General features: G+C 35.2%; 1 protein-coding gene across 3 annotated transcripts in view; it reads left to right on the top strand.

Annotated features, from left to right (window-relative positions):
* Positions 1-25,091, top strand: part of VPS13C (vacuolar protein sorting 13 homolog C) — a 97,328-nt gene that overhangs the window by 3,077 nt on the left and 69,160 nt on the right. For all 3 annotated transcript variants that reach the window (XM_062000380.1, XM_062000381.1, XM_062000382.1), the window contains exons 3-20: positions 1,668-1,710; positions 2,482-2,577; positions 3,312-3,413; positions 9,297-9,406; positions 10,202-10,261; positions 10,790-10,849; positions 11,585-11,665; positions 15,714-15,771; positions 16,092-16,219; positions 17,112-17,218; positions 17,874-18,045; positions 18,504-18,566; positions 19,637-19,772; positions 20,335-20,429; positions 21,926-22,068; positions 23,384-23,576; positions 24,299-24,413; positions 24,732-24,868. In XM_062000380.1, the coding sequence (XP_061856364.1) occupies positions 1,668-1,710; positions 2,482-2,577; positions 3,312-3,413; positions 9,297-9,406; positions 10,202-10,261; positions 10,790-10,849; positions 11,585-11,665; positions 15,714-15,771; positions 16,092-16,219; positions 17,112-17,218; positions 17,874-18,045; positions 18,504-18,566; positions 19,637-19,772; positions 20,335-20,429; positions 21,926-22,068; positions 23,384-23,576; positions 24,299-24,413; positions 24,732-24,868 (1,899 nt within the window). The remainder of the gene's footprint in view (positions 1-1,667; positions 1,711-2,481; positions 2,578-3,311; positions 3,414-9,296; positions 9,407-10,201; positions 10,262-10,789; positions 10,850-11,584; positions 11,666-15,713; positions 15,772-16,091; positions 16,220-17,111; positions 17,219-17,873; positions 18,046-18,503; positions 18,567-19,636; positions 19,773-20,334; positions 20,430-21,925; positions 22,069-23,383; positions 23,577-24,298; positions 24,414-24,731; positions 24,869-25,091) is intronic.

Here is a 25,091-nt window from a genome sequence, read left to right as displayed (position 1 = left end):
TGCTGCTAGATGGATTGTATTTGTTTTCTTAAGGTTTTCTGCCAGAAAATAACTAGCTTTTGATTTCTATGAATAAATACAGTACTTTTCAAGTGTAAGAAATGAAAGTCCTTTGGAAAAGGGAAATGAGCAAATAGTTACTTCTGGTTTTATGCTTACAGAGTTAATTTTTTTCCTTAGTCATAGGAAAAGAGCATTTAATTAAAAAGGAAGTTTGTCAGACCTCAGTCAGAATTTAGGCTTCAGCTCATGCAAAGTCAATTTAAGAAGATTAGTGTAAGAACCCTAAAAGAAAACTTTACAGTTTGCTCTAACAATTGCTCTAACAAGTGTTTGCTCTAACAGTTTGTTTCAACCTCTTGTGCTTGTTCTTAGTACTAAGAACTAAGTTAGGAGATCAGTGAATCTGTTTTCTCTTTTTTTCCTGCTATATTTTGATGGAAAGGAAAAAGTTGAGAAGAAAGCTTCCAGCTAAGCTTTTTCACCAGATTCTTATCATGCAGCAGCCTGCACAAGAAATGTTTGTGATGTACTGAAGAGTCATTGTCACCAGGAGGAGTTTTTAAAGTATAAGGAAAAGTTTCTAGGACTATGCAACTGTAACCAGAAAAGGGTTAAAATATTCCTAAGCTCTTAGTTTTCAATTGTTGATTTGAGGTACTAAAAAGAAGAAGCCATGGAAATGGCACACTTTAAACAACATTAAATTATGTTGTTGGGCTCCTAACTGCAGCTCACACTGGAAGTCTGACAGAGATGTTCAATTGAATGTTAATATATTTTTTGAGCAGCACATATAAATAGTTTTAAGTTATTGGAAAAGTGGTCGATGAAGGTTGTTTCTTAGTACATGAGAAAAGTGGTTAATATCCATCTCATTTGGGAAAAATAAGTTTGCTTTGAATAATCGTTGAGATTAAAACTTCCCTTCCGGTCTTTGAGTTGTGGTTGGCTTGCTTGAAAGTAACACTGAAGTGCAAGACAGTTCTAGAATCTTGATATTTTAACTTATTTTATAATCTTTCCTTTTATTATTTATTTTCTCCTACTTTACTTTGTCACTCTTCTTATATTTGTGATATTCCTATGCTTATATTCCTGCTTCTCTGTAACCTATATAAGAGAGATACTTTGTGAGGTTTTAATTGTTGGCTGTAATTGTTCACTTGTCACATGCTCCTCATCTTTATGAGTTTATGTTGTTGATGTTTGGCAGGCATCTTGCCAAGAGCTTCTCAGAATTGTTAGTGAGACTTCAGCTGTTTGTCAATACAAAGTGCTCTTATAAAAAAGAAAAGACCTATGTGACAAAATGATAAAAATGTAAAATTGAATTCTTGTATATAGATGAAATTTTACTTTTTAGTAGCTTTTTGAGCAAGGCCTAATCATACTTGTAGGAGAGAACTGCCAGAAATGCTTTGTTTTAAGCTATATATAAGTATAAATGCTTTGTTCTAAGGCTTTCAACAAGCCTAATCTTATTTATGGATTCCTAAGGTCACATGAATACTGCTAAATAATTAAATCTCTGTAATATGGAGAACTATTTCTGTTCTGGAACTTCAGTTCCAGGAAAATAGTTTTAACAGAAGGTAGTAATTTTGCTGTAGAAAAACTTATCTTTAAAATAGATGGATCTCTTCAATACTTTTTTTTCTTTACAGAGTGAGCTGGATGTACCTTTTAGAATAAAAGTTGGTCAGATAGGTAAGTTTTTTTGTTCAATGTGAGTATTGAATTGGAAAATTTAGTATAGGCCTTAAAGTCAGCCCTGCCTCTGAATTTCTTTTGTCAAGCTTTCTGAAGTGATTTCTTTAATAGTATGTGCTGTTGAAACTAGTACAGAAGTCTAACGTGACTGCCCTGGATAAATAATAAAATCTTATTTGGCGAGCTTTGTTTGTGTAACTTTACAGACTGATATGAAAAACATGTTTGAGAAGTTGTTCTCAGATATGTGGATGATCAAGAGAGCTGTTTAGTATAGGCAGAATGTCTGTGACTCTTTAAAGGACAGATTAGGAATATGAAGAATTTAAGTGGGATTCCTGAAACTGGCAAACTTGCTAAGGATTTAGAAACTCTTAGATATCTGTTGTATTTTTGGGGTTTTTTTTTGTTTTTAAAATCCTTTCTCTGATGGTCAGTATTGCTTTTTCTCATGAAACATTAATGACTGTGTATTGTATTTCTTGTTCTACTTCCTTGGGAAAAACCATGTTCGTCCAAGTGAATTGGAACTCCAGTTATGATGTCAGATTTTGATCTGAAGTCTTCTGACTCAAACTGTATCTTCTTGATTTAAATCTATGGATTATATTTTGTCATTTCAAGGCTTTATAAAATGTTTAGGCCTGTATGGAGTCTCCTTACCATCTCAGGTGTTTAGGACATCAAGATACAGGACAAATGCAGGTAGTGTTTGGACTAAGCACAGCATAGATTTTTGTTCTGTGTAACTCTATCTGCTTTCTTTAGATAAACTTACTCTGAAAATTCCTTGGAAGAATCTCTATGGTGAGGCAGTTGTTGCAACTCTAGAAGGCTTATATCTTCTCATAGTTCCTGGAGCAAGTACGTAAACTATTCAACAACATAGCTGAATAATGGAAAAGAAAAATTTCTAAGAGTGCCGTGTAAATGAATATGTAAGAGCACGTAGTTCACGTAAGCTGTCATTTTAACTTTCTGTTTCCTTTGGGAAATTTCTAGACAAAAGCTGGCAAGTTAGTGGAAGAAGGGTGGGAGAAAAAACATCTGTTGCCTTTACGGAAAAACTTGGTTTTATTAATTCCAAGTTCAACAGCCAAGTTTCTTCTGAAGTATGCTTATCTTCAATCTGCTTTTCTGGCATGGTTTAGATCTTCTGGCTGTTGCATGATGTAGTTCATCTGCTTCTAACTGACAACAATTGAAAGTAGCAATTCCATTAGAACTGTTTTTTAGCAATAGCGAAGAGGATCAAGAGAACTTGATTGATTTTTCCCTCTGGTATATTAAGAAAACTTACGAGTTTCTAGAGTGTCAAATATACATGTAAGTGGAACTTAAAAGCTGCATTGTTTTGCACAGACCACCACAGGTCTGAATTTGCACAAAAAGGTTCTCTAGGAAGTAATGCTTAAATGTTCACGTGTTCTTTTTTTTTTCTCTTACTGTGAAAAAACAACAATTTCAGAGGCTGATGCAGCTTTCAGTGATTCAACCTAGAATAGCATTTATCTTGAGGTGTTTTTCAACGTAATGCTTGATGATGCAATTATATAGCTTGCAATTTACAATTAAAGCTGTCTCAACTTGGCTTGCAGGCATTAAATATGATGCAGAGAAGGAAGAAAAATACTTGCAGGATAATAAACAGAAGGAACTGGCAAGAATTGAAGAAGCCTTACAGAAAGCAGCAGAAAAAGGTACTGAGTTCATAATGCAAATCTCCTTTGAAATTTGACGACTTAGACTGTGCTATGAAGGAAAAGTCCTGTTGTGTGATTGACAATAAATTTTGGTTTTACATGTGTCTAGCTAATGTAGCTTTGAAAACCCTGTTTTCTGTTAAGGTTGAAAGATATATTGTTTGTTTTGCTTACCATTCATTTATCCAGTTGGCTTCCATTGGAAATAGGAACTTGGTAATCTGGTATTTTTCTTTTTTTCTTAAAGCTCTTGGGAAACAGAGCCAAGACAGACACTAATGTTATTATCTTGCTTTAGAGCTTCAGTGGTAGGTGTTTAACAATGTGTTTTAAAGTGCATGTGGCAGTTTGTTCTTTACGTAAAGGAAACTTTAAGGAGAGTGGTAAGACTTGTAAATTTTTACTTCAACAGTCATGCTTTTCTTTTGGCTTCTGCTATCCTTTTAAGATGTACTGCATTTTGTCTGGCTTTAGAAGTAAGACTCTCCTGAGCAGGAAATAATGCGTGATACAAGAAGACAATTGAACGTGAACATAAAAAACTTGATTTAAACTTTTGATCTGGGACATTAAACATTTTACAGGGTTCAATTTGTGGATTTCTTTTTTTTTTAATTATTTTTATTGTGCTTTTTAATGTTTTTGTGCTGTTTATTTTTATTGTAACAAATATCTTTAACAAAATTATACTATAAATTAGGCATGTTTGGACAGAAGCCTAGCTCAGAACGAGTGACAAGTATGGTAGAAGAAAAAGTGATGTGGGACCTCTGATGTGAGACCTCTTTGTTGGGTTATACAATGGTTCTTAAGATGCATCTGTAGGATACTTTTAATACTGCAAATCATTTGGTATGGAAAATATACTGAAAATACTGAAATGATGTTTAGAACACTTGGAAAAAGATAGTTGGGTTGTACTCTCCTTGCTTATTTAGTTTTTCAGTTACAGGACTCTTTACTGTCTTGTTCCTGCTTTGCTGAGATGTATATTTGCAGTTTCCTTCAAACAGCAATCTGGCCATCCATTTACAGTGAAGAAAGAAATGTTGCTTTATTTCTTGTCTTTAATATGCCAGAAACTATGTGAGAGCTAGGACAACTTCAGTAAATGAATTTTGCAGCTATTACTTCATACTGGGGAAAAGGAATATTCAGAGAGTTTTAACCTTGTTTATGAGCAAAATGATCACATCACTGTGTGGTTAGTGTAGTGTGGGGAAGTGATACCAAGCTCTGCTGACACAAGCTGACAAAACATTATTTTCTGTTTTCTAAGCTATTAAAATCAGTGAGTTTAAAAACTCATACATGGAGACAAAAGCTTGCAACTCTTACCTTTTGTTGCTTATAAGTAAAATGAAAATTGTGTAATTTGTGAATGTAGGTAATCTCTGAAACTAGATATTCTGAAGTGACTCTAGCTGTTGGATACTGGCATGGAAGTACTAATTGTCATATGAGTTCTATTAATGTTAAATCAGGAGCTGATTTCCTTCTTTTAAACAAAATGCATTTTTTCGGTTATTTGCTGCCATGTGGACCAAGGCACCCATTCACAAGATTCCTTGTATGGTTTGGAGAGTCTGATTTACAAGGACACCAAGCCTGGTGGGTATGCCTAGTTAGTTACATTTTGCACGTGCATGATGGATATGCCACTTACCTTTTTAAAAGCAACCTCCCCTCCCCAAGCAGCCAAGTGGTGAGGTGAGAAAACAAGACTTGCTTGGTAAGCATCCGTATGTTGGTGGTTCTAGAATTAAGGTTTTAATGATTCAAGTGGAAACTTGCTAAGATATTAGTTCTGCCTTGAGTAACTGGTCAAGGAGACTAAGAGGCCATTTATAAAGATTTCCATCAGCCATGTTGAGCTCAATAATTTTATAAAATGCTAACAACATTCTACTATAATTTTAAAATGTTACATTTAGGCATTTTGCAAATAGAGGCTAATTATCCTTACCTAAGGTGTCTGGACTTCAGGTACTGGAAGTTCGGGCTGCCTTGGAACCATGGGCAAGCAAAAGGAACCATGGCAGATTGAAGGCATTTAGCATGCTTTTCCTTGGTTCTGTTTATTTGGATTGGTCTCAAGTTAAGCAAGGAAGCAGTTTCAACTGAATTTCACAGAAACTGTTATTATGTTGTACCTGCTGTGTTTTCATCTTCTTGAAGCAGATTTTCAGAAATTTATTCTTAGCCAAAATTAGTTAGTGGATTTTTATCGGAGTAGAGCTTTAGAATGAGCTTAAAATCATACATTTAGTTTCTCATAGTAATGAATGTGGGTAATCTATAAGGAAAGTTATGTTGTCTTAGTTTTGTCATATATGAAAGAGGAAGCCTGAGAGCTACAAGTTCAATAGTAAGTCAAGGAAACTGTCTTTTGAAAATATAATTTATAGAGGATTACTTACACTGTTAAAAGGAACAGGAACTATCCAAAATAAAACATTTCTATTTGGCATAGTTTTTCCTTTTTGTTGTTTTTATGGTGATGACCTTACCTGCAAGACAGGTTGAAATCTTTCTCCTCCTTGATTTGAACAGACATGCAAATTAGATAAAAATCAAGTTTTTCCTTAGTGTTAAATACACAGGTGTATTTGCTTCCTTCTTGCTTTACTGGAACACACCCTTCTCATGCTACAGGTTAAGCACACACAGCCTTTTTTCCTATTTCTTGCCCCTTATGTGGCTGGAGAGGGGAAAGAAACAATGCAACTCACCAAACTGGTTTGATTCTAATAGACATGTGGAAAAATGTGAGTGTGAATTTAATTCACGAAATGGTTGTGGTTGTGTGGGTCATAATTTGTGTGTAAATAATAGAATTTAATTTCATATAAAGCTTTTAAAGAATCACCATTTTTGTATGCCTTCTTTGCAGTTACTGGTATTCTTTCATTCATACAATACTGTTGAACAGTACTTTCTGATTTTCCATGTGCATCTCAAATAGATGGATTCAAATTTCCATTTTTTTTTTTTACCCCACATGTATATATTATTAGTTGTTCAGTTATGAAACTAAGGCCTTTGCTTGAATTTCTTAAATTAAAAATAAACACTTGGTTTACAGAAAAACTTACCGTGGTTTCTAAGAAGCAGTCTTGGCTCTGTTTTTGGCTCTTACGTACAAAGAAGTCATCTAAAATTACGTTATGCGATACAATCGTGAAGAAGTCTGTGTATTTATTTGCTGAGAAGCCTGGTGATTATTTGTAATTCCTCAAACTCTTGAGATATTACATCAGGAATATATGAAAGTTGAATTCAATGCCTTGACCTTACAGTTGGCAGGACGATGATCCAGTAGAAATTTGGATACTGAAAGTTTTACTGGCTGCTTACTTTACTTGGGCTTGGAACTTCAATGACTTTCTTAAAAAAAAAACCCAACAAAAAGGCAAAGAAGGCTTCCCTGAAAGTGAATTTAGCTATACTGGAATGATGAAAAATCTGTCTCTGTGCTATGAGAAATAACTGGTTGCTTCCCTAACACATCTGGAATTCTTTAAAAGCTTTAAATGAGAACTTAGGCATTCCGCTTGAAGACAAGCTAAGTGTTCTTCCAACTTTTCCTATGCTTTCTTACGTTTCTGCTTTACTAACTTGCTTTTTATCCTTTTCCTAAAAAATTGCTTGCAATGAAAAAGGACGTAAGCGTAAAAAGTATAAAAAGCGTTTTAAGAGACCCTTTAAAGGTCATGATCACTCAAAAGGTGGGTAAAAGTTATGGCTCTTAATTTATTTACAGACTTTTTTTTTGTTTTCTGTTTGGATTTGTTTTCCTTGGGTTTGGAAAATCTGTACCTATACCCTTTTTTCTCCTGTTCATCCACCTATACCTATTTTCCTCCTACTTGAAAGAGGACGTAAGTTGTAAAGAGCTCTCTTTTGCTGTTTATCCATTCAAGAAGTCTAAAGAGAGTCCTTGTTTCTCTGCTTGGATAGCTGTGCCTGTTTCCTCAGTTTGAGCTATTCGTAGCATTTCTAATAAAAATGTACAATCTTATTAGGCACTTCACTGTGACTACTGGAAAAAACTGCATGAGGAAGAGATCTGTTTGTCTAATTTTTGTAATGTTCCAGTAGCAGCTATATAAAATAAATCTGATACTACACTGATGAAATAGCAGTAAGCAGTCTTTTTCAGTACTTTTTAGTTTCTTTCCAAATAGCTAGCATAGTGTTATGACTGATAATTTAACATCAATGAAATTATGTTTTTCCCCAAGTCACCAATCATTGTCCATAAATTCTGAACCATGCAGGTGTTCAAATTAGCATATGACTAAAAATGTGTTGTCATAGCCTATGTGATTTTATTGTTACATATTTGATCTTGGAGAAAGCTGCAGCATAGACTTGTAGTTGGAATAAAGCTTTGTGGGGACCCTAGATAAGCTTTATAAGGTATCATATTGCTGGTGGTATCTGCGTCCATCTGGCAAAATGTTATGGCTTTTCTGCTTGCACATTAAGGTCATGAAGCTGTGATAAGGGCTCCTGCCCTTTTTCTTTTTTTTTCCCCCATTTATCGGTATTGTGTTGGTTTCTGTTAATAGGGAGTGGAAATTGTGAAGGCTTGATTAACAGGAGGAAATGTGCACACTAAAGTTGTACAATGTTCTGTTTCCTTCTGAGTTCCTGACTAATTTTTTGCTTGAAATATATATTCTTGACTAAAGTAGTGCTTTATTGTGTTCAGTAGTGAAGTATTTTAATTTAAAAGGTAATCTCCTGAACTTTTCTTAGGATAATTTTTTACTTTGTAAGCTACAGTTTTTATAGTAAGATGTATGAAGTTATATATCTGTGGGGTGCAGCTTGTATTGCATGTTTTAAAAGTTACAGTTACAATTTTATGTCAGGTAAGTCAAACTCAAGAGTACAACCTTAAAGTTAGTAAAAATCCATAGTCCTTTTTTCTCTCTACTTGAATAGTCACCAATGTTTCTTAGACTTGATCTATCTGCAGCATTTCCAACAAAAATGTACAAGCTTGGTAGGCTGATGTGTGGAATTCACTGGGATAGTCACTTTGTAAGGTGCATTCTGACATGACAAGGTAGCCTGTAAAGATAGCTAGACAACAAACAGCTTGTTTAGCTGTGTTTTAGGTAAAACATTAACATGCTCAGTCTAAGATAATATTTTTAGAGCTATGTCTTCCTGCTGCCTCAGCATGTATACATTTGTCTTGAATGGAACGCTGAGCTTCTGTGGGTGTGCAACTTCTGATACAAGTTTTGATTCAGCAAAAGTTCAAGTATCACTCCATGGCATAGCAAAGTCTCAGTGGACCTAGCTTAAATGGTCACAGTGTAGGTCCAATGTGGAAAAAACGGAGTATTTCAGAAGAACCGTTTGATTTCACTTATGATATAGTAGCTTTTTAACTTTCTTAGGTAGTGTTGTGTAAAAGCTCTAATGTACTGATCACTTGTGCAAGTGTCATCTTCACCTGTTTGTTTTGTGCTAAGTTATACCATCTTACCTATTTGCTTGTTGAAACAATTTGTTAATTGATGAGGGACTCTTAAAAGAGAACTTTTTACCTTTGAAGGAGTGAGGAGAAGTATATAGCAAGTTCTCTAATATATTTATAGACAAAACCATTTTGGCTGAAACTTAGATGTACATTTTCTTCAGATTTTGCTTTGAACACACAGCTAACATCACATCTTCAGAATATGTATGTACAGAGAAGGAAAAAAAAAGTAAGAATGTAATCTAAATAAGTAAAAACTTAGATGTTAATTATTCATAATAGAGTAAACATCAAATTTACATTAGTATAGCTGTTGATGTGGTTAAACTCAAGATGCAACTGCTACACTGAAGATGACTTTTTAAAAATTACTGTTTTAGACAAACCGAAGGAGGAGAAGAAAGATACTTTCTTAGAAAAGCTTGCGACTCAAGTTATAAAAAATGTGCAAGTCAAAATCACAGGCATTCATGTTAAATATGAAGATGATGTAAGTATCTGGAGTATATTCTCTTCTTTTTAAATGGAATTCCAGTGCAGTCATATACACGTTGCTGTGAGTTGTTCTGCATCTCTTCAAATGAAGTACCTCTGATATGGCTGAAAGCCCCAAATATTTTGGATATGTGAACTAGATATTATCTTTTTTTGTCTTGTCCAGCGATGTCTTGCCTGCTAAATGTGAGTAGTGGCTGTTCATCTTATGTTAGTGTATGCAGTTGAAGTTTTAAGTGTCCTGGGTAAAGTCTAGTATGGCTGAAACTGATGGAGTTACAGATGAGTTGAAAGGCAAATAGTTGAAAATGCTTAATTTATGAACATTTGTTTATATGAACCAAACTGTTATTATTCCAGCCTGCTTCCAGCTTCCTTTAGGAAAATAAAGCAGTTTGTGATGAGATAATTGAATGTAAAAGAAAAGCATTGCATATAGACTCTTTCTCTAAACCTATTTGGGGGCTATATTCAGAGGCGCTAAATTAAAAAAGGGAGGAATGGAAGTCATACAGTTATATAGCTGACTGAGGATATGATACTCTGTAGTTCCTACTTCTTTTGTTTGTGAAGATTTAAGAAGCCAAAAGGAAGTATTCATCTTGAAGTCCCGAGTCTTTACAGCCATATTAGTTTTGGCCCAATTTATGAGGTTCCAAGAATGCTTCAGCTAGGATAGTGAAGCAAAGGAAGATCCTCAAAACAGCTCAGAATTTCAGTCTACTTTATTAAATCATACATCCTTTTTGCAGCAAGAGAAATAAATGGCTGTTATTTTTCTATTTTATAGATCACAGATCCACAGTGTCCAATTTCCTTGGGAATGACATTGGGCGAGCTTAGTTTACTGGTAATGTGTGTGTGCATGCATGTTCTTGTGTTTTCAGTTTGTCTGTCTGTAGCAGAAAGGAAAAGTAACATATAAAGACAATATAATGAAAGTATGTGGACAGCTGGCAGCAAATAACATATTTTATTCGTGCAAATAGAACTTGAAGTTTGTGCAAGCAGAAGGGAAGACAATTGAGGAATGTTACACTTTCTAGTGATTTGTTATGATTGAAATGATCTTTAAACTGAATATCTTTACTTTCATAGGGCAGGTTATATCCAGGCCTACCAAATAAATTAGGGAAAAGATTATATCATGATGATACAGAATGTACTATTTTGCCAGGCCTTTTGAGAAATGGAAATTTCATCTGTTTTCCTTAGATGTTAAGGGACTGAAAATGAACTGACTAATTTTATGTTGGATTTTGACTTGTGTGTATGCAACCTATGATGTGGCAACAAAATGATGCCTTCTGTGCTAATAAAATAAATAAAAAATGTGTTAAATAAGATGCACAGAATGACTTTTATTTTGAAATTTTAGACAACAAATGAGAACTGGACACCTTCTATTCTGAATGAAGCAGCTAAAATAATATACAAGGTAATGTGGTTTATTTTTTCCTACACAAGTTAAGAAAGCAAGTGTTTGGTGAGAAGTGGTCTGGGGTTATTAATAAAAAATGGAAAAATAATTTACTTAAAATTCACCTGTTTATCTTAATTTTGTTGTATGTTTAAACACAAGTAGAGCACGAATTGCTGTCTTTATGTAAGAGGGCATAACTTTCAACTCCGTGGTTTAAATAATTTCCCTTGAATGCAAGCACCAATCCCCTCATTAAATGCATTATACAGCAAGTGTGCGTGGTAATTACGATTTCAAATAGATTGTCAAATTGCCATTTCCTACCCTGTATGCCTAATGAAATTCAGATTCTGGTAGCTAAGCAGTCTGTTTGTTCTTCCTGCCCTGCAACCCCATGCTAAAAGGAATATGCAAAGATCTAAGAAACTATAGGAACAAGATAAGAAGGATTTAGTAGTCCCTGTTTCTTTATTAGGCCAAATGTTTTTTCTGTGTACCCTCACCCCTGCAATCCAGAATCCTATTTAACAGATGTGCATAAACTTGTATGCTTTAGAAGCTTACTTTTTAGCAGTTCAATTCCCACTTCAAAAATAGTATTATAAGAATAAATACATCTCAGTGCTAAAGGTGGCATTTCTGTCTTACCTGCTTTCACTTGTTTTCTGTGTTCACAAATGAAAAGCTAAATTCATAGAATGTGTTGAATACTGACTATGGAATCTGTTGAATGTTTTCTTTCCTGTGCAGCTTTTGTGCCTGGACAGCCTCAGTGCTTATTGGAACATACACAGCAAAATGTATTATCATGGCTCCCGTGAACAAATACTGGTAATGTAGAAGAAAATGCATTAAGCAGTACTATATTATATAGTATGGTGTAGTTTTGAATACAACAAGTATTTTCCACCTCTCTCCTCACACTAACGGTCAACTGTATTCTGATACCAGGGTCATATCTTAATCCATTGCACTACCGATAGCTAGATAATATTTCTTTTTGAGAGCTACATATGCTATCTACCCATACAGGTTTTAGAAATGGTGAGAAGCTGTGTCTGTAAAATAATTTTCTGTTGGCATATTTATTTCATGGTGTTACCCCAGTACTGTGTACTAAACCTCTGGGCTATAGGAGCCGTAACATAGATACTGTAACGAAAAGTGATTTGTATTGAAAAGTATTGATCAAGTGTAGTGTCTGTCTTTATCAGTTTAATATCTGTGATTGAAATTGTAACTGAGCATAGGATTAATAAAAAATGTAGATATTAGATCTTTTTTAGAACAAGAACTTGTATTACTTGTGTTACCCGGATTGTTTAAACTGCATGGCTGAAATCAGCTGATAGAGTGAAACCAGATAGAGGAACAAGATATTAAAAGAAAAAGACAGAGTTTTTTTGTTCTTAATAAACCAAAACTTGCGTATGTAGGTATCCATAGTTAAACAAAGAAACAAAAAAACTGCACAGAGACTACCATAGTATTTCTTTAAGACAGCAACTCCTCTTATGGGTAGTAGCTTTGGCAAAGTTTTGTGGACTTATAGCAGAGTAAGTTAGTTGGTCACAGCTTTAAATGTGGAACGCACGATAGGACTGAATAGCAAGACCATATGTGGGAAAGATGAAGCTGGAAATGTTTATTTTCAGCTTCATGAAGCTGGACTAAGGAAATAGATGATGGTACTCCAGTGCAGAACATGAGAGGCAGCATGAGGGCAGTGAGGGTAAATAAGAGAGTTTGAGAGGTGAAGATTTTGAAGTGGTAATTACAGGGAAAGACTAAAATCAAATTTGTGTGTGTGTGCTTCCTGGAGTCTATGTCTATTTTTTTTTCTGATTCATTCATGTTTTGGGTTGCTGTTAGCTAGATGAGTAGTGGAATACTGCAACTTGTAATACTGTGTGTAAAGTACTACTTTTGATTTGATTTCATCGCTGTGAAGTCTTACTTTCTCAGAAGAGGAACTGGGAATTTTGACAGTATGAACAGGGCAGTTATATAGACATAATTTGTTGCTGAGGGCACACATCCTCTTTCTGTGTGACAGCTGAGGACTTCAGAGTTGCAAAAACAATGTTACTGTCAAGTGTATTTCAGATGGCTGCTGCATCTGGTTAAGAGATCATTTTTAGGTAATGAGAAACAATTTATTCTAGTGAGATTTAGGGCAGTGTATTGCTGAATATTCTAGATTCTCAAAGCAGACTTAAGAACAGATCATGAAAACAAGTCACTTTGCTTGGAATAACAGACATCTGATTACTGTTGTTGGCTTGTCTGAATCTCATTTCATCTCTCCATGAGATGATCAGATGTGCAGTGTATATCTGTTTCTGGTGTTAATAGGTAATTGCTGTGAACAAATAGTACATTTTGGACTCATCTTTTAAAAGTTATACAGGTGTTCTGTGTGTCTTTGTGCAATATTATATGTTTCCTTTTTTATTTTGTTCTTATATTTTACAGGTGTATTTTTTTTTGTTTTATTCTCTCCTTAACAAAATATACACTTAACCTGAAGAGTCTGGTACTAGTATAGAAGATTGAATCAAATCTGTGAAGTGGTTAAAACTAGCTAATTTTTTAATGTTTGAATCTTGTCTGTTATGTAGGACTTGAAACATAAGTCCTTTTATTTTTGTTCTGGTTGTCCTTGTAGAGGACTATCTGTTGTCTCAAAATTGGGATGTAAATTCATTGTATGTTGAAGATACTATGAATATGTTGATTTCCATTCTGAAGTCTCTTGCTTTGTTCTTTGAAGAGCTAAGTTTCCTCAGAGCACTTCAATTTCTGGCTTTATTTTAGAAGAAATGCTAATGTATTTTTAATAATAGTCAAGTTACTTTAGCTGTGGGAATCTTCAGAATTACCTGACTGTGGATTTTCTCTCTGTTTTACCTCAGCCTGAGCTGAAATGTAAGCACAAATGAATACATAGTTTCAATTAGCAGTGGCAAAAGTCTTAATGCTTTGATTGTGTTATTCCAGCACTATTAGAAAGATCCCTTGTGAATCAGTCCTTGACCCGCTTGTGGACAGATGGCTTTGTGGGCTTATCTGCCACTGTTTGACAGCTTAAATCTCAGTCCTTTTCAAGGAGACTTCAGTTTACTATTGACTAAAGTGCAAGTGAAGACATTGATGTGATTTTGTTGAACTTAAGTTTTATGTTTCTAGAAGCACCATTTTCTAGTCCATCATCAAGCAAGTTTTCAACAGTTTCTTTCTGAAAGAACTGGAAATTTTGTCCTCCATGACTAAAATGGATTTGGCTAAATTAACCAAAACCTGTTCCAAAACCTGTGTCATGTCCCACGTTAAGTTTTCTTTGAGTGCTGAGGTGGAGCACGTCCAGTGCAGCAAATAGTATGCAGTATTCTGATTACCTATTAACTTTAAGCAACTCACTACTTGCAGTTTTTCCAGTTCTTGAAATCCTTAGCAATTCTGATGCTATATACTAGTATCACTTTGCATACTGGCATGATCTCCGTTATTTGGATTTTTTGCATCTCTTGAGTGTTCGATGACTTCTGTTTAAATTTGTCAATTGTGATTAGTCATGTTTGCGTCCTTGTGCTTAAAGGAGAAAAGAGGGAGAGCAGGAGTAAGCTCAGAACAGATCAGAATCAGAAAAGATTCTTCATCATGGACATAAGATTACTTGTGTAAATCTACTCTCTCACTTGTTAAGTCCTTACTGTTCAAGAATTTTAAAACCAATGCGGGAACTGAACAAATAGTAAATAACATATCTTGTTTAGTAGCATTACCTGTATTAAATACCTGAATAATTTTAATGTGTCACTTTTGATGTAGCTTATTTCATGGCAGCCTAGGTCTTCTGTCTAGACAGGCTGCTTTGCTTAATTTTAAGCAGCATTATTAGGAAATCAGGTTTATTGCAGTATGTAATTGATCTATGTGATAGTAAGAAGAAGCTATGTAATTGGTAGCAAACTTACTTGTGTACAGCAGTCTTCATATTTATATGGCTGGTTGTGAGATTAGCTGTTCTATATCTAATATCTTTAAAGTTTAACTTTTTTTATATGGATCAGCAGACAGGAAATATATTGAAATACAAACAATTTTATGACAAAGTGTACCTGGTCTGACATGAAAACAAGTTTTTAAAATAAGGAACTGAGAAAAGGATTAGGTTGAAGAAATCTGTAGTTGCAGAATGTTTTAACTCAATAGTCTTTATAAAATATAATGGGAACAAGAACCTAATTTGCCTTCATGTAATGGCTAATATGTACATCTTCCTACAAGTAAACCTCCTGCTGTAACTGTGCCATTGCAATTCTGAAACCAGATAAAATGTTTGGGTACCAATATAGCATTCTCAATAAATTGGTGAAAAATTATAACATCAGACAGACTTCATTTTGAATTAAGACTCAATTCTACAATGATATTTCTCGGGCCTCTTGGGTTGCTCTGTTATCTTCCTGACTTCTTTTTGTCTTTGATTCCTCTTATACCAGAAGGCTCCAGTGGCCTCATATGCTAAAAAGGAGGAAGGGTGGAATATAAATAGGTACTCCTGGTATTTTATGGAATTTAAAAACAAATGCTTGATATGTTTTGCTACATGTCTCAATGTACACATGAGGTGTGTGTTTCTAAATTAAGACACATTAGTTGTTACTGAAAGATTTAGACACAAGTTGAATAAAAACTGAACTAACCTTCACTCATAAATGCTTGTGCTGTATTAGCTTTCCCACTTACAGGGAGGAGGCTTTTGCAAGATACACATAAACTTAGACTGGCCTACTCAGAGCTTAGAGAACTGTGAACAAAAAATGCTCTTCACCACTTGCTAGACAGTATTAGACAGTATCATATTCCTTTACAGGATCAGCTGAAAAGAGGAATTCCGTGTAGTGGTTACCAGCCTCAAGACTACCAGTATAGTAAGTAAGCTAGGAATGAGTGAATATAAACTGTTCTGAGTGTGTTAGTATACAACGGCCTGACCTGATGATTCAGATGTGCTCATACTAACTTTATTTTACAAAAACTGAAGCATACTAGAACATATTACAGCTTGTGTGCTTTCTTTTTCCTATTGCTGGATGATCTTAATTTTGGTTAGAATTGCATCCCGATTCTGTGGACCATACGCCAGTACGAAGTGGCTGATTATATTAGGCATTGGAATTGAGTACTGTAAGATTACTTACTGTATTTGAATTAGTAACATAAAATTGATCTCAAGTTTTTTATCTTTAAGTTTTTAGACCAATATCAGCCTCTGCCAGACTGTATATAAACCCATATGCAGAAGTAGAACTAAAAACTCCCAAGCTTGATTGTAATGTAGAAGTGCAGAGAATTGTTGTTGAACTCACGAAAGCGCAGGTAAGTTGGTATGGGATCTGTTATCACACATTGCAGAATTTATGATGAAGTAGGATTTTGTTGGTGGAGACTATTCTTCTTTGGGAATTTTCTGCTTATATGCAAGTAGTCCATCTAAACTGTTTACCAGTAACTGTGGCAAAAGTGTAGGATCATTTGCACTTTATGCAACAGCCGCTTCATGGTGATAGATATGACACTCACATCCTGTTATCTATGGACCCTCTAATCTGGGACTTGTCTAATCTGCATGAAGCCCTTCCAATGATGAAATCCACACAGAGAATGGAATCGTTTTTATGAGTAACCCCTATCTTATAGAACTGTAAGCCAGAATTTTAAGGGCAGAGATGCCAAGGTACAAGCAATAGTGGGAAGGAATGAAGTATACTATCTTTGGTAATAAAGCCTGTTGAAGTATTAAAGAACTCATTTAGGTAGCTCCCAAGCAATGTTAGTGTTTTCATTTATTCAGTAATAATTTACAGTTGGTTTGCTAGATAGCTTTTGAACTCTTATTGATGTCAGAATGTAATCTTAGTTGAGGATAGTGCTAATAAGGTTAACTAATGTAAAGTCAGTTCTAAAACTGTGGAAACTGTTTATTGACAAATGAAGAGAATATGGTTGGTATGAGAGCCCGAGACTTTGTGCTCAGCAGACTAACAGAGATATAAGTTGATTTTGTTTTTCAGGGGAACCAGAAGTTCATATAGTGATGTCCTTTGAGAGCAGTGGATGTAGTTGGTCCATTTTTACTTACTAAGGAAAATGTATAGGCTTAAATTTCGGCATAGTTTTGGGGAATACCAAAGACAATGTTATAGATGTACTTTAAGCACCACGGCATCATAATCTGTACCTCTACTAAGAAGCTAATTTTTCTGTTTAGTACCTCAGCATGATAGACCTTCTGGAGTCCATAGATTACATGGTTCGCAATGCACCTTACAGAAGATTTAGACCAAATGTCTCTCTGCATAAAAATGCCAGACAGTGGTAAGCTATGTATGTTTGTGCACTCTTGCAGAGTTGCTGGAGTCCTCTGCAGTCTCTTCTCAGTCCTTTGTGGTTACATGTAATTTCTAGGTAGCTTATACCATTATAACTTTGACAGAGCTTTGCTTAGCCAAGTAGAAAAAGCTTGCAGAAGAGAACATGTAAAAGAACCAAATGTTGAAAATGTAACTCGTAAAGCTAACACTGATCCCCAGAATCTCTGAACAAAATGTCATTATTTGTTGTAGAGATTAGATGATACTTTTAGAAAGACTATAGAAAAAAATTGGTAAATGCGTTACAATGGAAACATGTCAACTGAAATTTCTAACATTTCCAGCTGGTAAATGTTTCTGTGGGTTTTTTTTTTGAGGACTAACTGGTGTTGATTATCCAAGTGTTTAAGTGTACTTAACGCTGTTTCAGGCCAAATTTGTAAACAAGCAGAAGTCAACAGACTATTCTCCAGGCATTAAGTAGAAGCCTTCCGTCGATTTTTCAAAAGTGATGTTGAAACCGTTAACATTTTTGTTAACAGAGTTACTGAAATGACAAGTGTTAAAGTGTTTGCATATTAAAGGAATATCTCTGCAACTTTTAAACTGTAATGCACAAATGAAATAAGAAATTGCTTACAAATGTGAAATTATCGTAGGTGGAAATACGCAGGTAACAGTGTTCTTGAAGTTCACATCAGAAGACATACTCGGATGTGGTCATGGAGTAACATAAAACAGCATAGGCAGCTTCTGAAGAGTTACAAAAATATGTACAAGAACAAGCTGACACAGAGTAAACTGTCAGAAGAAGCACAGAGGCAAATTCAGGTATATATTTTTTTTCTCGTTGGGGAAGATATGTTTTGGTCGCACTGTTAAATCTTTAAATATAGATGGCAGTAATAAGATTAGTTGTTCTACAAGAGCACAAGAGTTCTTTGGAAATACTGTTTTAATCTGAAGTTGTGTAACCCGTTGTGTAAAGAAAGAAAATTATAGTAAAGTGCCATTTAATTAAATTCTTTAAGGTTTTGGATTAATGAACTTTAATGCATTCAATGAAGTGCAAGATTAATCTATAAAAACTAAATACACTGCTTAACATCAATTTTCATCTTCTATTGGACTTGGGGGGAGTATGGGGCAGGCTCATATATCCTTGAAAGAAAGGAGTGGATCTAGAAAGAAATTGCAGAGCAAATAGGAAGGAAGTGGTGTAGAATTTGTAGAATTTGTACTTTCCTAAGTATGTTTGAGGCAAATGATTTCATCATACATTTTTACAGGACCTAGAAAGAAAGCTTGATGTCTTTAATATAATCTTGGCAAGACAACAAGCACAAGTTGAGGTAAGAAATCATTTTTGTTCAATAATATTCTGTCACTTTAAGTAGCATAGTTTTGTCTTGATAATATCTTCAAAAATATTATGCTGATGAGTGTAATATGATAGGGACAGGACAAGAGTAAATCATTTTCCAAACTCGAAACTAGTTCCAAAAGCCTACCAGTGTGTGTGGACAGTATTGCTGCTATGCCCTTGATACCATTCAGGCAGTTGTCTAAGGACAATGTAATCATTCTTTTCTTTCTTTTACTTTGGTTCTACCACTGTTAAAGCTGAAAAATATACAGCTATTCCAATCCTGCCAACACCTTTAGATTCACTCTCGTTAGAGGACAGCCAAACTTAAGAGACCACTTTGAGAGAATCGTTTAATTTTGGAAGCCATTTGTGACACTTAGTGCCAAGTTGCCTGTTGTTATGGAAAAATGTTGTACCTGCAGTTAAGATCAAAAACACCTGGCACGTTCGCAGTAAGCTCCGAATAGCTGTCTTGAGAAGCATGCTACTGGTAGCTCTTTTCTGAACATGAAAATTAGCCTCTGTAGTGGCATCATAGAATTGTTCAGTGTTTGTCTACATGTTTGGAATGTATGTAAAATGAAGATGAAAAAAAGCTGCTTATTTTTGAGATGTTTGTGGTCAGACCTTGATTTTTAAAATCCAAAGTGAAAGCCTGAGTACTAATTAAAAGTTCTAAATATGTGTACTGGTAGAGGTGTTCAGGTTTGTTACCACTAGATTTAAGGAATGCAATTACTTATTTGATCTTTTCAAATACTTTCTGCCTTTTTGTAGTCTAAATGCTGGTGGTGTGTAGAAAAAGGCTGTCCAAAGTGCAAATAACACATACTCATTTCCACATACATGCATGTGCCCACACACATGCACATACACGTTCCGTGCCCTGACCCTCTTTTTGCTTCTGTTTGGTGAGTCAAAGCACTCTTAGTCCCTTGTGGGATGGTGTTACTGTCCATCAGTTATCAGCATTCATACAGGTATGCATTATTGACAGAAACCTCAAATATTAAGTAATACTATTAATTATGTATTTTAATGTCTGATTGCTAGACAATTAGATCGGGACAAAAACTACTGAAGAAGAAGACCACTGAAGCAGAAAAAAAAAGTGGTGGATGGTTTGCTGGTTTCTGGGGTAAAAGAGAATCTAGGAAAAAGGAAGATGAAGAATCACCTGTTCCTGAAAGTAGGTGTATACTATAATGCAGTAACTTCTATAGAGACTTGAAGTTTTTGTATACATCAAGAAGAAAGCTATAGTATGTTTTGCTTCCTATTATGGAAGAGAGTATGGAGTAAACAGTGCAATACAGTATTGATCCATTTTCTATTATTACCTACTCTTGATCTGGCAAATAAGACATTCTTCTGAAATGGCCATAAGCCTTCCAGAACCTTGGTAAGGGGAACAGTGTGGACCTTATAGCTATAGTGTAATAGACAATGACTCCATACTGTATCCTGATGATTTGCTGTCTGGATCAAAGATTTGTTCTATTAGTATTCATCACAGCTGTTTTCATCATTGAGAATTATGGATTGTCTTGTAAATTCTGTTTATTTCTGTGCTATGTATGGAATTCCATATATGAAGACTGCTTCTGTGTAAGTTGATTTACACTATGGATCATAGTGCAGTATGAAGAATCAAAGAAATGTGGCAGCAGAATTTAAGTACAGTACAAAACAAATGGGAGGAAAAATTGCTGCTGACTGAAATGCATGTTTTTATGGGTTTTTGATTTTAGCTATTGATGAATTTATGACACCAGAAGAGAAAGCTAAGCTTTTTACTGCTATCGGATATAGTGACAGCTCTTACCACCTTTCCTTACCAAAGCAGGTAAGCAATTTCTCATGTGGATGGTTTTAAAACAAAAAAACAACAAAAACCAAAACCACCAAACACCAAAACCTTTCTAATGTGTGTTAGCCTTAAGATAAGCAGTAGAGTGTGTAACAGCATGCCTCACTTGTTGAATGCACAAAGAACGTTAAAAATACACAGCAACTAGAAAGAATGGCTCATGTTTTCCTTCATATTCTTCTACCTTGTGCAGAACCCTCATCTGAAATGATTTAGATATAACAGAAACTGGATAAGTATATATCTGCAACTTGTAAAAGAATTTAAAAAACTAATCATAAATGAAAATGAATTCTACATTAGCTTTTTAATTTTTGATGTGTTTTTGTGTTTATTTTTTCTTTTGTTTTTTTAGCTCTGAAGGGGAACATCAGCACGTGATTATTTTCCTGTTTGACAAAATATTTATAATTTTCAAGGATGCTTTTGTTTGAAGGATCGTGATAGGTTTCTGTTAACATGTTTGTCTTTAGTGCAGTCTTGTGTTGTTGTTTTAAATCTTAACATGACTGCTGGTTCTGCTTTAAGTTGCTCATCACTTACAGGAGTACTTTTTACATGAAGTTATTTCCTTTAAGGAGGATGTCATCTTGTCTCCCAGCAGGCCTTTCCAAACCCCAGCCCAACACTCTGATTTTTCCAACCTTGTACATTTTTGTTAAATTTAGTCATGTGAAGCTTCCATGTGCCTCACATAGGGAAGTTAAGATTTGAATGGCAATGTGAAGGCCTGTGTGTTACTATATGAACTTGTCTTCCTGTCAAATTGAAAAGAGCAAAGCATCAGCAAAAGCATCTCTTGACAACAAAGAAGAGATGAGACACAGCCAAACGGTGCCCAGTAGTGGTGCTTTTTTTTTTCCCCCTTTGTTTCTACCTGTGTAGAAAAACTTCTGTTATTAGTTTAGCCAAATTGTCAAGGTGCTTTCATCTCTATCAGTATCCTACAGAAAGGTGCAGGCTTCAAACTCAGATAGGAAGTACTATTAGATACTTGTCCAATTGCTCGTTGACACATTTATAAAGTGGTACGTGTGTCAGGAAGCCAAAACCTTTACTTGACAAGTTTGAGATGTGACATTCAGCAGCAAGAACAATGAAGGCATGTTTGCAGTCTTCTAAAATGTAGTTTTTTGATAGGATTATTATTTTATTTATTGATATTGCTAGCACTCTAGTGAGAAAACTTGCTTTCACATTTTACAAACCCTTCCCCAAACCCTGAAAAGCAATACAGACTGTAGCTGCTTTGCATTGGTTAAAACACACTGTCCTATGTTCAAGAAATGGCTAATAAGGGGTGAAAGAAAGTACAGATCCTATACTTTCCTTCCTACACAGGGATATGTTTCTTACCTTAGTTGACTGGAATAGCATTTAATAGTATATTAGATTGTTAGATTTGTTGAAATTAGGCATTCTGAAAAATTATATCAAGATGATTAATTGAAATTTTCCATCTTTCTCACTAGTATGTTGCCCATGTTGTGACACTGAAGCTATTAAGCACTTCTCTTACAATTAAAGAAGACAAAGATGTGGCAGAAACTCTTAAAATACAGATAATTGATCTGAGTACCAAAATCTCGCAGCGCCCTGGAGCACAAGCCATTAAGTAATTGTATTGCTATCTTTTTGTGGAATTGTCTGTCTTCTTTCCTCTGCATCCCCCCCCCCGCTTTCTTCCAACTTAGAAAATAGTTTCTTGAGTAGTGCATTATGTTGTATATTGACACTTAAATTTAAGGCATGCTTCATTTGCCCTTTGTTCAAAAGTTATGGTTACATAATTTAGTGAATGACATAGAATGGAGTGAAAAAGGAGTACTATTTGTTAGTTTTCATAAATAATAATACCTTCCTTGAATCCAAGGATTGAATATTACTTCTGGGAAGTGATACCTGAGCAGTGTGAAATGGTCTGGCTAACACTCTGGCCAAGTTACTGAATGTGTTGCTTTCCCATGTTTTAAGAGAGGGCACACCAGAAATATCAAACAGAAATTACTGGAATTTACAAGCAATGAGTTAAGATGTTCAGTGTCTGGAAAATGAGTCAGTGTCATTTTCATGCTTTCTTTTGGCAGTTTCTTAGTCTTCTGACTTCATGCATGAGATCTCCAGCTCAGCTGCTAACTGTGGAAATACTTTTGCTAAAAAAAATTTTGGGGAATGTGCATGAATACATCACAAAAATTAAAAAGAGCTTTGAGAGTATTTTACATAAGTTGAGGCCACAGAAGTTAGTTGACAAGACTGAAACAGTAGAATCAGTACTTGTATTTATTTTAAGTTTCTGGAAAAATGTAATGTAGTTATCTCAGTGGAGCCAGGCTTGTGACACTATGCCTAAACTGTGATGCCTCCCAAAGTCAGGGACTGCAATGTTGGAGATCCAGAACCTGCAAATGTTCTGTTGCTAATAGGTACTTCTAAGAATGGATCAAATCTGTGTGGTTTAATGCTGTTCACATGGCTTGCTTTCAGAGCCATTTTTTAAGTGACTCTAATACTATTGTCAGGGAAGCTGTCAGTAAAGAATATGCATTTGAACCAAAACAAGTCCATAACTAATTTGAAATCAATACAGAATAATTAAAATTCCCATTCTTTCACCTGTAACATAAATATTTTACCTTTCTTTTCTCTTTCAACTGATTCTTTTAATTAACATGAGCTGAAAGTTGTTTTGAGTACACCTTGTAGATAACAGAAGGTAAAAAGAAAATACCACCCTTGTGTTGCCATGAGCAACTTGCTTCCAGTTTATTTTTCCAATTTAGCAACATGACAATTTCTTAACTGTGATACGTTAGTCCTGTGAAACTAGTCATGTTTGGCTTTATCAAAGGCTTTCTTGTCTTTCTGTCTTTCCGAGATGGATCTCTGTTCTCTGTTCTAATTTAGTATATTTAACTATTCATCTTCAGGGTTGAAGCAAAGCTTGAAAACTGGTACGTTACAGGCCTGAGACAAGAAAACATTGTACCATCTCTTGTGGCTTCTATAGGGGATAGCAAGTCTTCTTTACTGAAGATAGAATTTAATATTAATCCAGAGGATAGTACTGCTGACCAGAGTCTTACTATTGAATCACAGCCTGTGGAGATTAAATATGATGCAGTAAGTAGTAACCAAAACTCTTACCTCTTTTTCTGATTCTTCTTTCTCAGCTGTTATTTTCTTTGTTCTGTTAAGATCTGTTTTTGAGTTTTTACTGAGTGACTAGTGTGGCCAGCAGGTCAAGGGAGGTTCTTCTCCCCCTCTACTCTGCCCTAGTGAGGCCTCATTTGGAGTACTGTTGTCCAATTCTGGGCTCCTCAGCTCAAGAGGGACAGGGAACTTATTGAGAGAGTCCAGTGCAGGGCCACCAAGATGATCAGGGGAGTGGAACATGTTTCATATGAGGAAAGGCTGTGGGAACTGGGGCTATTTAGTCTGGAGAAGAGGAGATTGACGGGAGATCTTATTAACATTAAAAATATCTAAAGGGTGGGTGTCAGGAGGTTGGGACATCCCTTTTTTCTATAGTAGCTAGCAACAGGACAAGGGGTGATGGGATGAAGCTGGAACACAAAAAGTTCCACTTAAATATAAGAAAAAACTCTTTCACTGTTTAGATGAGGAGCCCTGGCACAGGCTGCCCAGGGGGTTGTGGAGTCTTCCTTGGAGGTCTTCAAGACCCTCCTGGACATGTTCCTATGCCACCTGATCTAGGTGAACCTGCTTGGGCAGGGGGGTTGGACTAGATGATCTCTAAAGGTCCCTTCCAACCCCTACCATTCTATCATTCTATGATTTCTGTGTGTATTGCTAATTTTTGTCTCTCTCATTTTTTTCCAAAGAGAACAATAAATGCAATGGTAGAATTCTTTCAGACAAGTAAGGGAATGGATCTTGAAAGATTAACAACAGCCACATTAATGAAGCTGGAAGAAATCAAGGAAAGAACTGCTACAGGTAAGATAATAGAAAATCTCAGTTGAGGTGAGCCCTTAAATGTCTTTAAATCTTCAGTATGATTTTCTAAACAATTTTCTTGACTTTTGATTGTTGGACAAACAGATTATTTTTTTTTCATGAGTTTTTGACTTGTAGATTACTGGAAGTTTTGTGGGAAGGAGCACTGCTTTTAGGGAGAAATTAGTAGAATGTGCAAAAGTAAGTCTCTGCTCAAGATGTGTTACCTTTCCGATAGGTAGCATCACTTTTTATGTTGACAGGCACAAACGTTTCCCTTATGAATAGCATTTCAATGTTACTTCCTTTTTGTTTAAGGATTAGCTCACATTATTGAAATGAGGAAAGTCCTTGACTTGAAGATTAATCTGAAGCCTTCCTACCTTGTGGTTCCACAGACAGGTTTCTACCATGAAAAATCAAACTTGCTCATTTTGGACTTTGGTACCTTTCAGGTATATACATGACTTTCCTTATAAGCTCAGAGGAAGAAAATAATACTATCTTTTAACATAGCTCTCATCTGAAACTCTCTTGTTTTCTAAAGGCAAAAATGATGATCTGCATGAGTGTGTTTTTAACTTGCTTTATTCCCTACCAAATAATAAATTTGGGTCAGCAGTTCAGTGTTCAGAGCTGTTAAGTTATTTTTGACATAGTTGTACTTCTTAATCTCTC

This window comes from Colius striatus, chromosome 7, assembly GCF_028858725.1.
Source record: "Colius striatus isolate bColStr4 chromosome 7, bColStr4.1.hap1, whole genome shotgun sequence".
Taxonomy (NCBI): domain Eukaryota; kingdom Metazoa; phylum Chordata; class Aves; order Coliiformes; family Coliidae; genus Colius; species Colius striatus.
The sequence above is the reverse complement of the archived record's forward strand: the minus strand, read 5'-3'. Positions and strand labels throughout refer to the sequence as shown.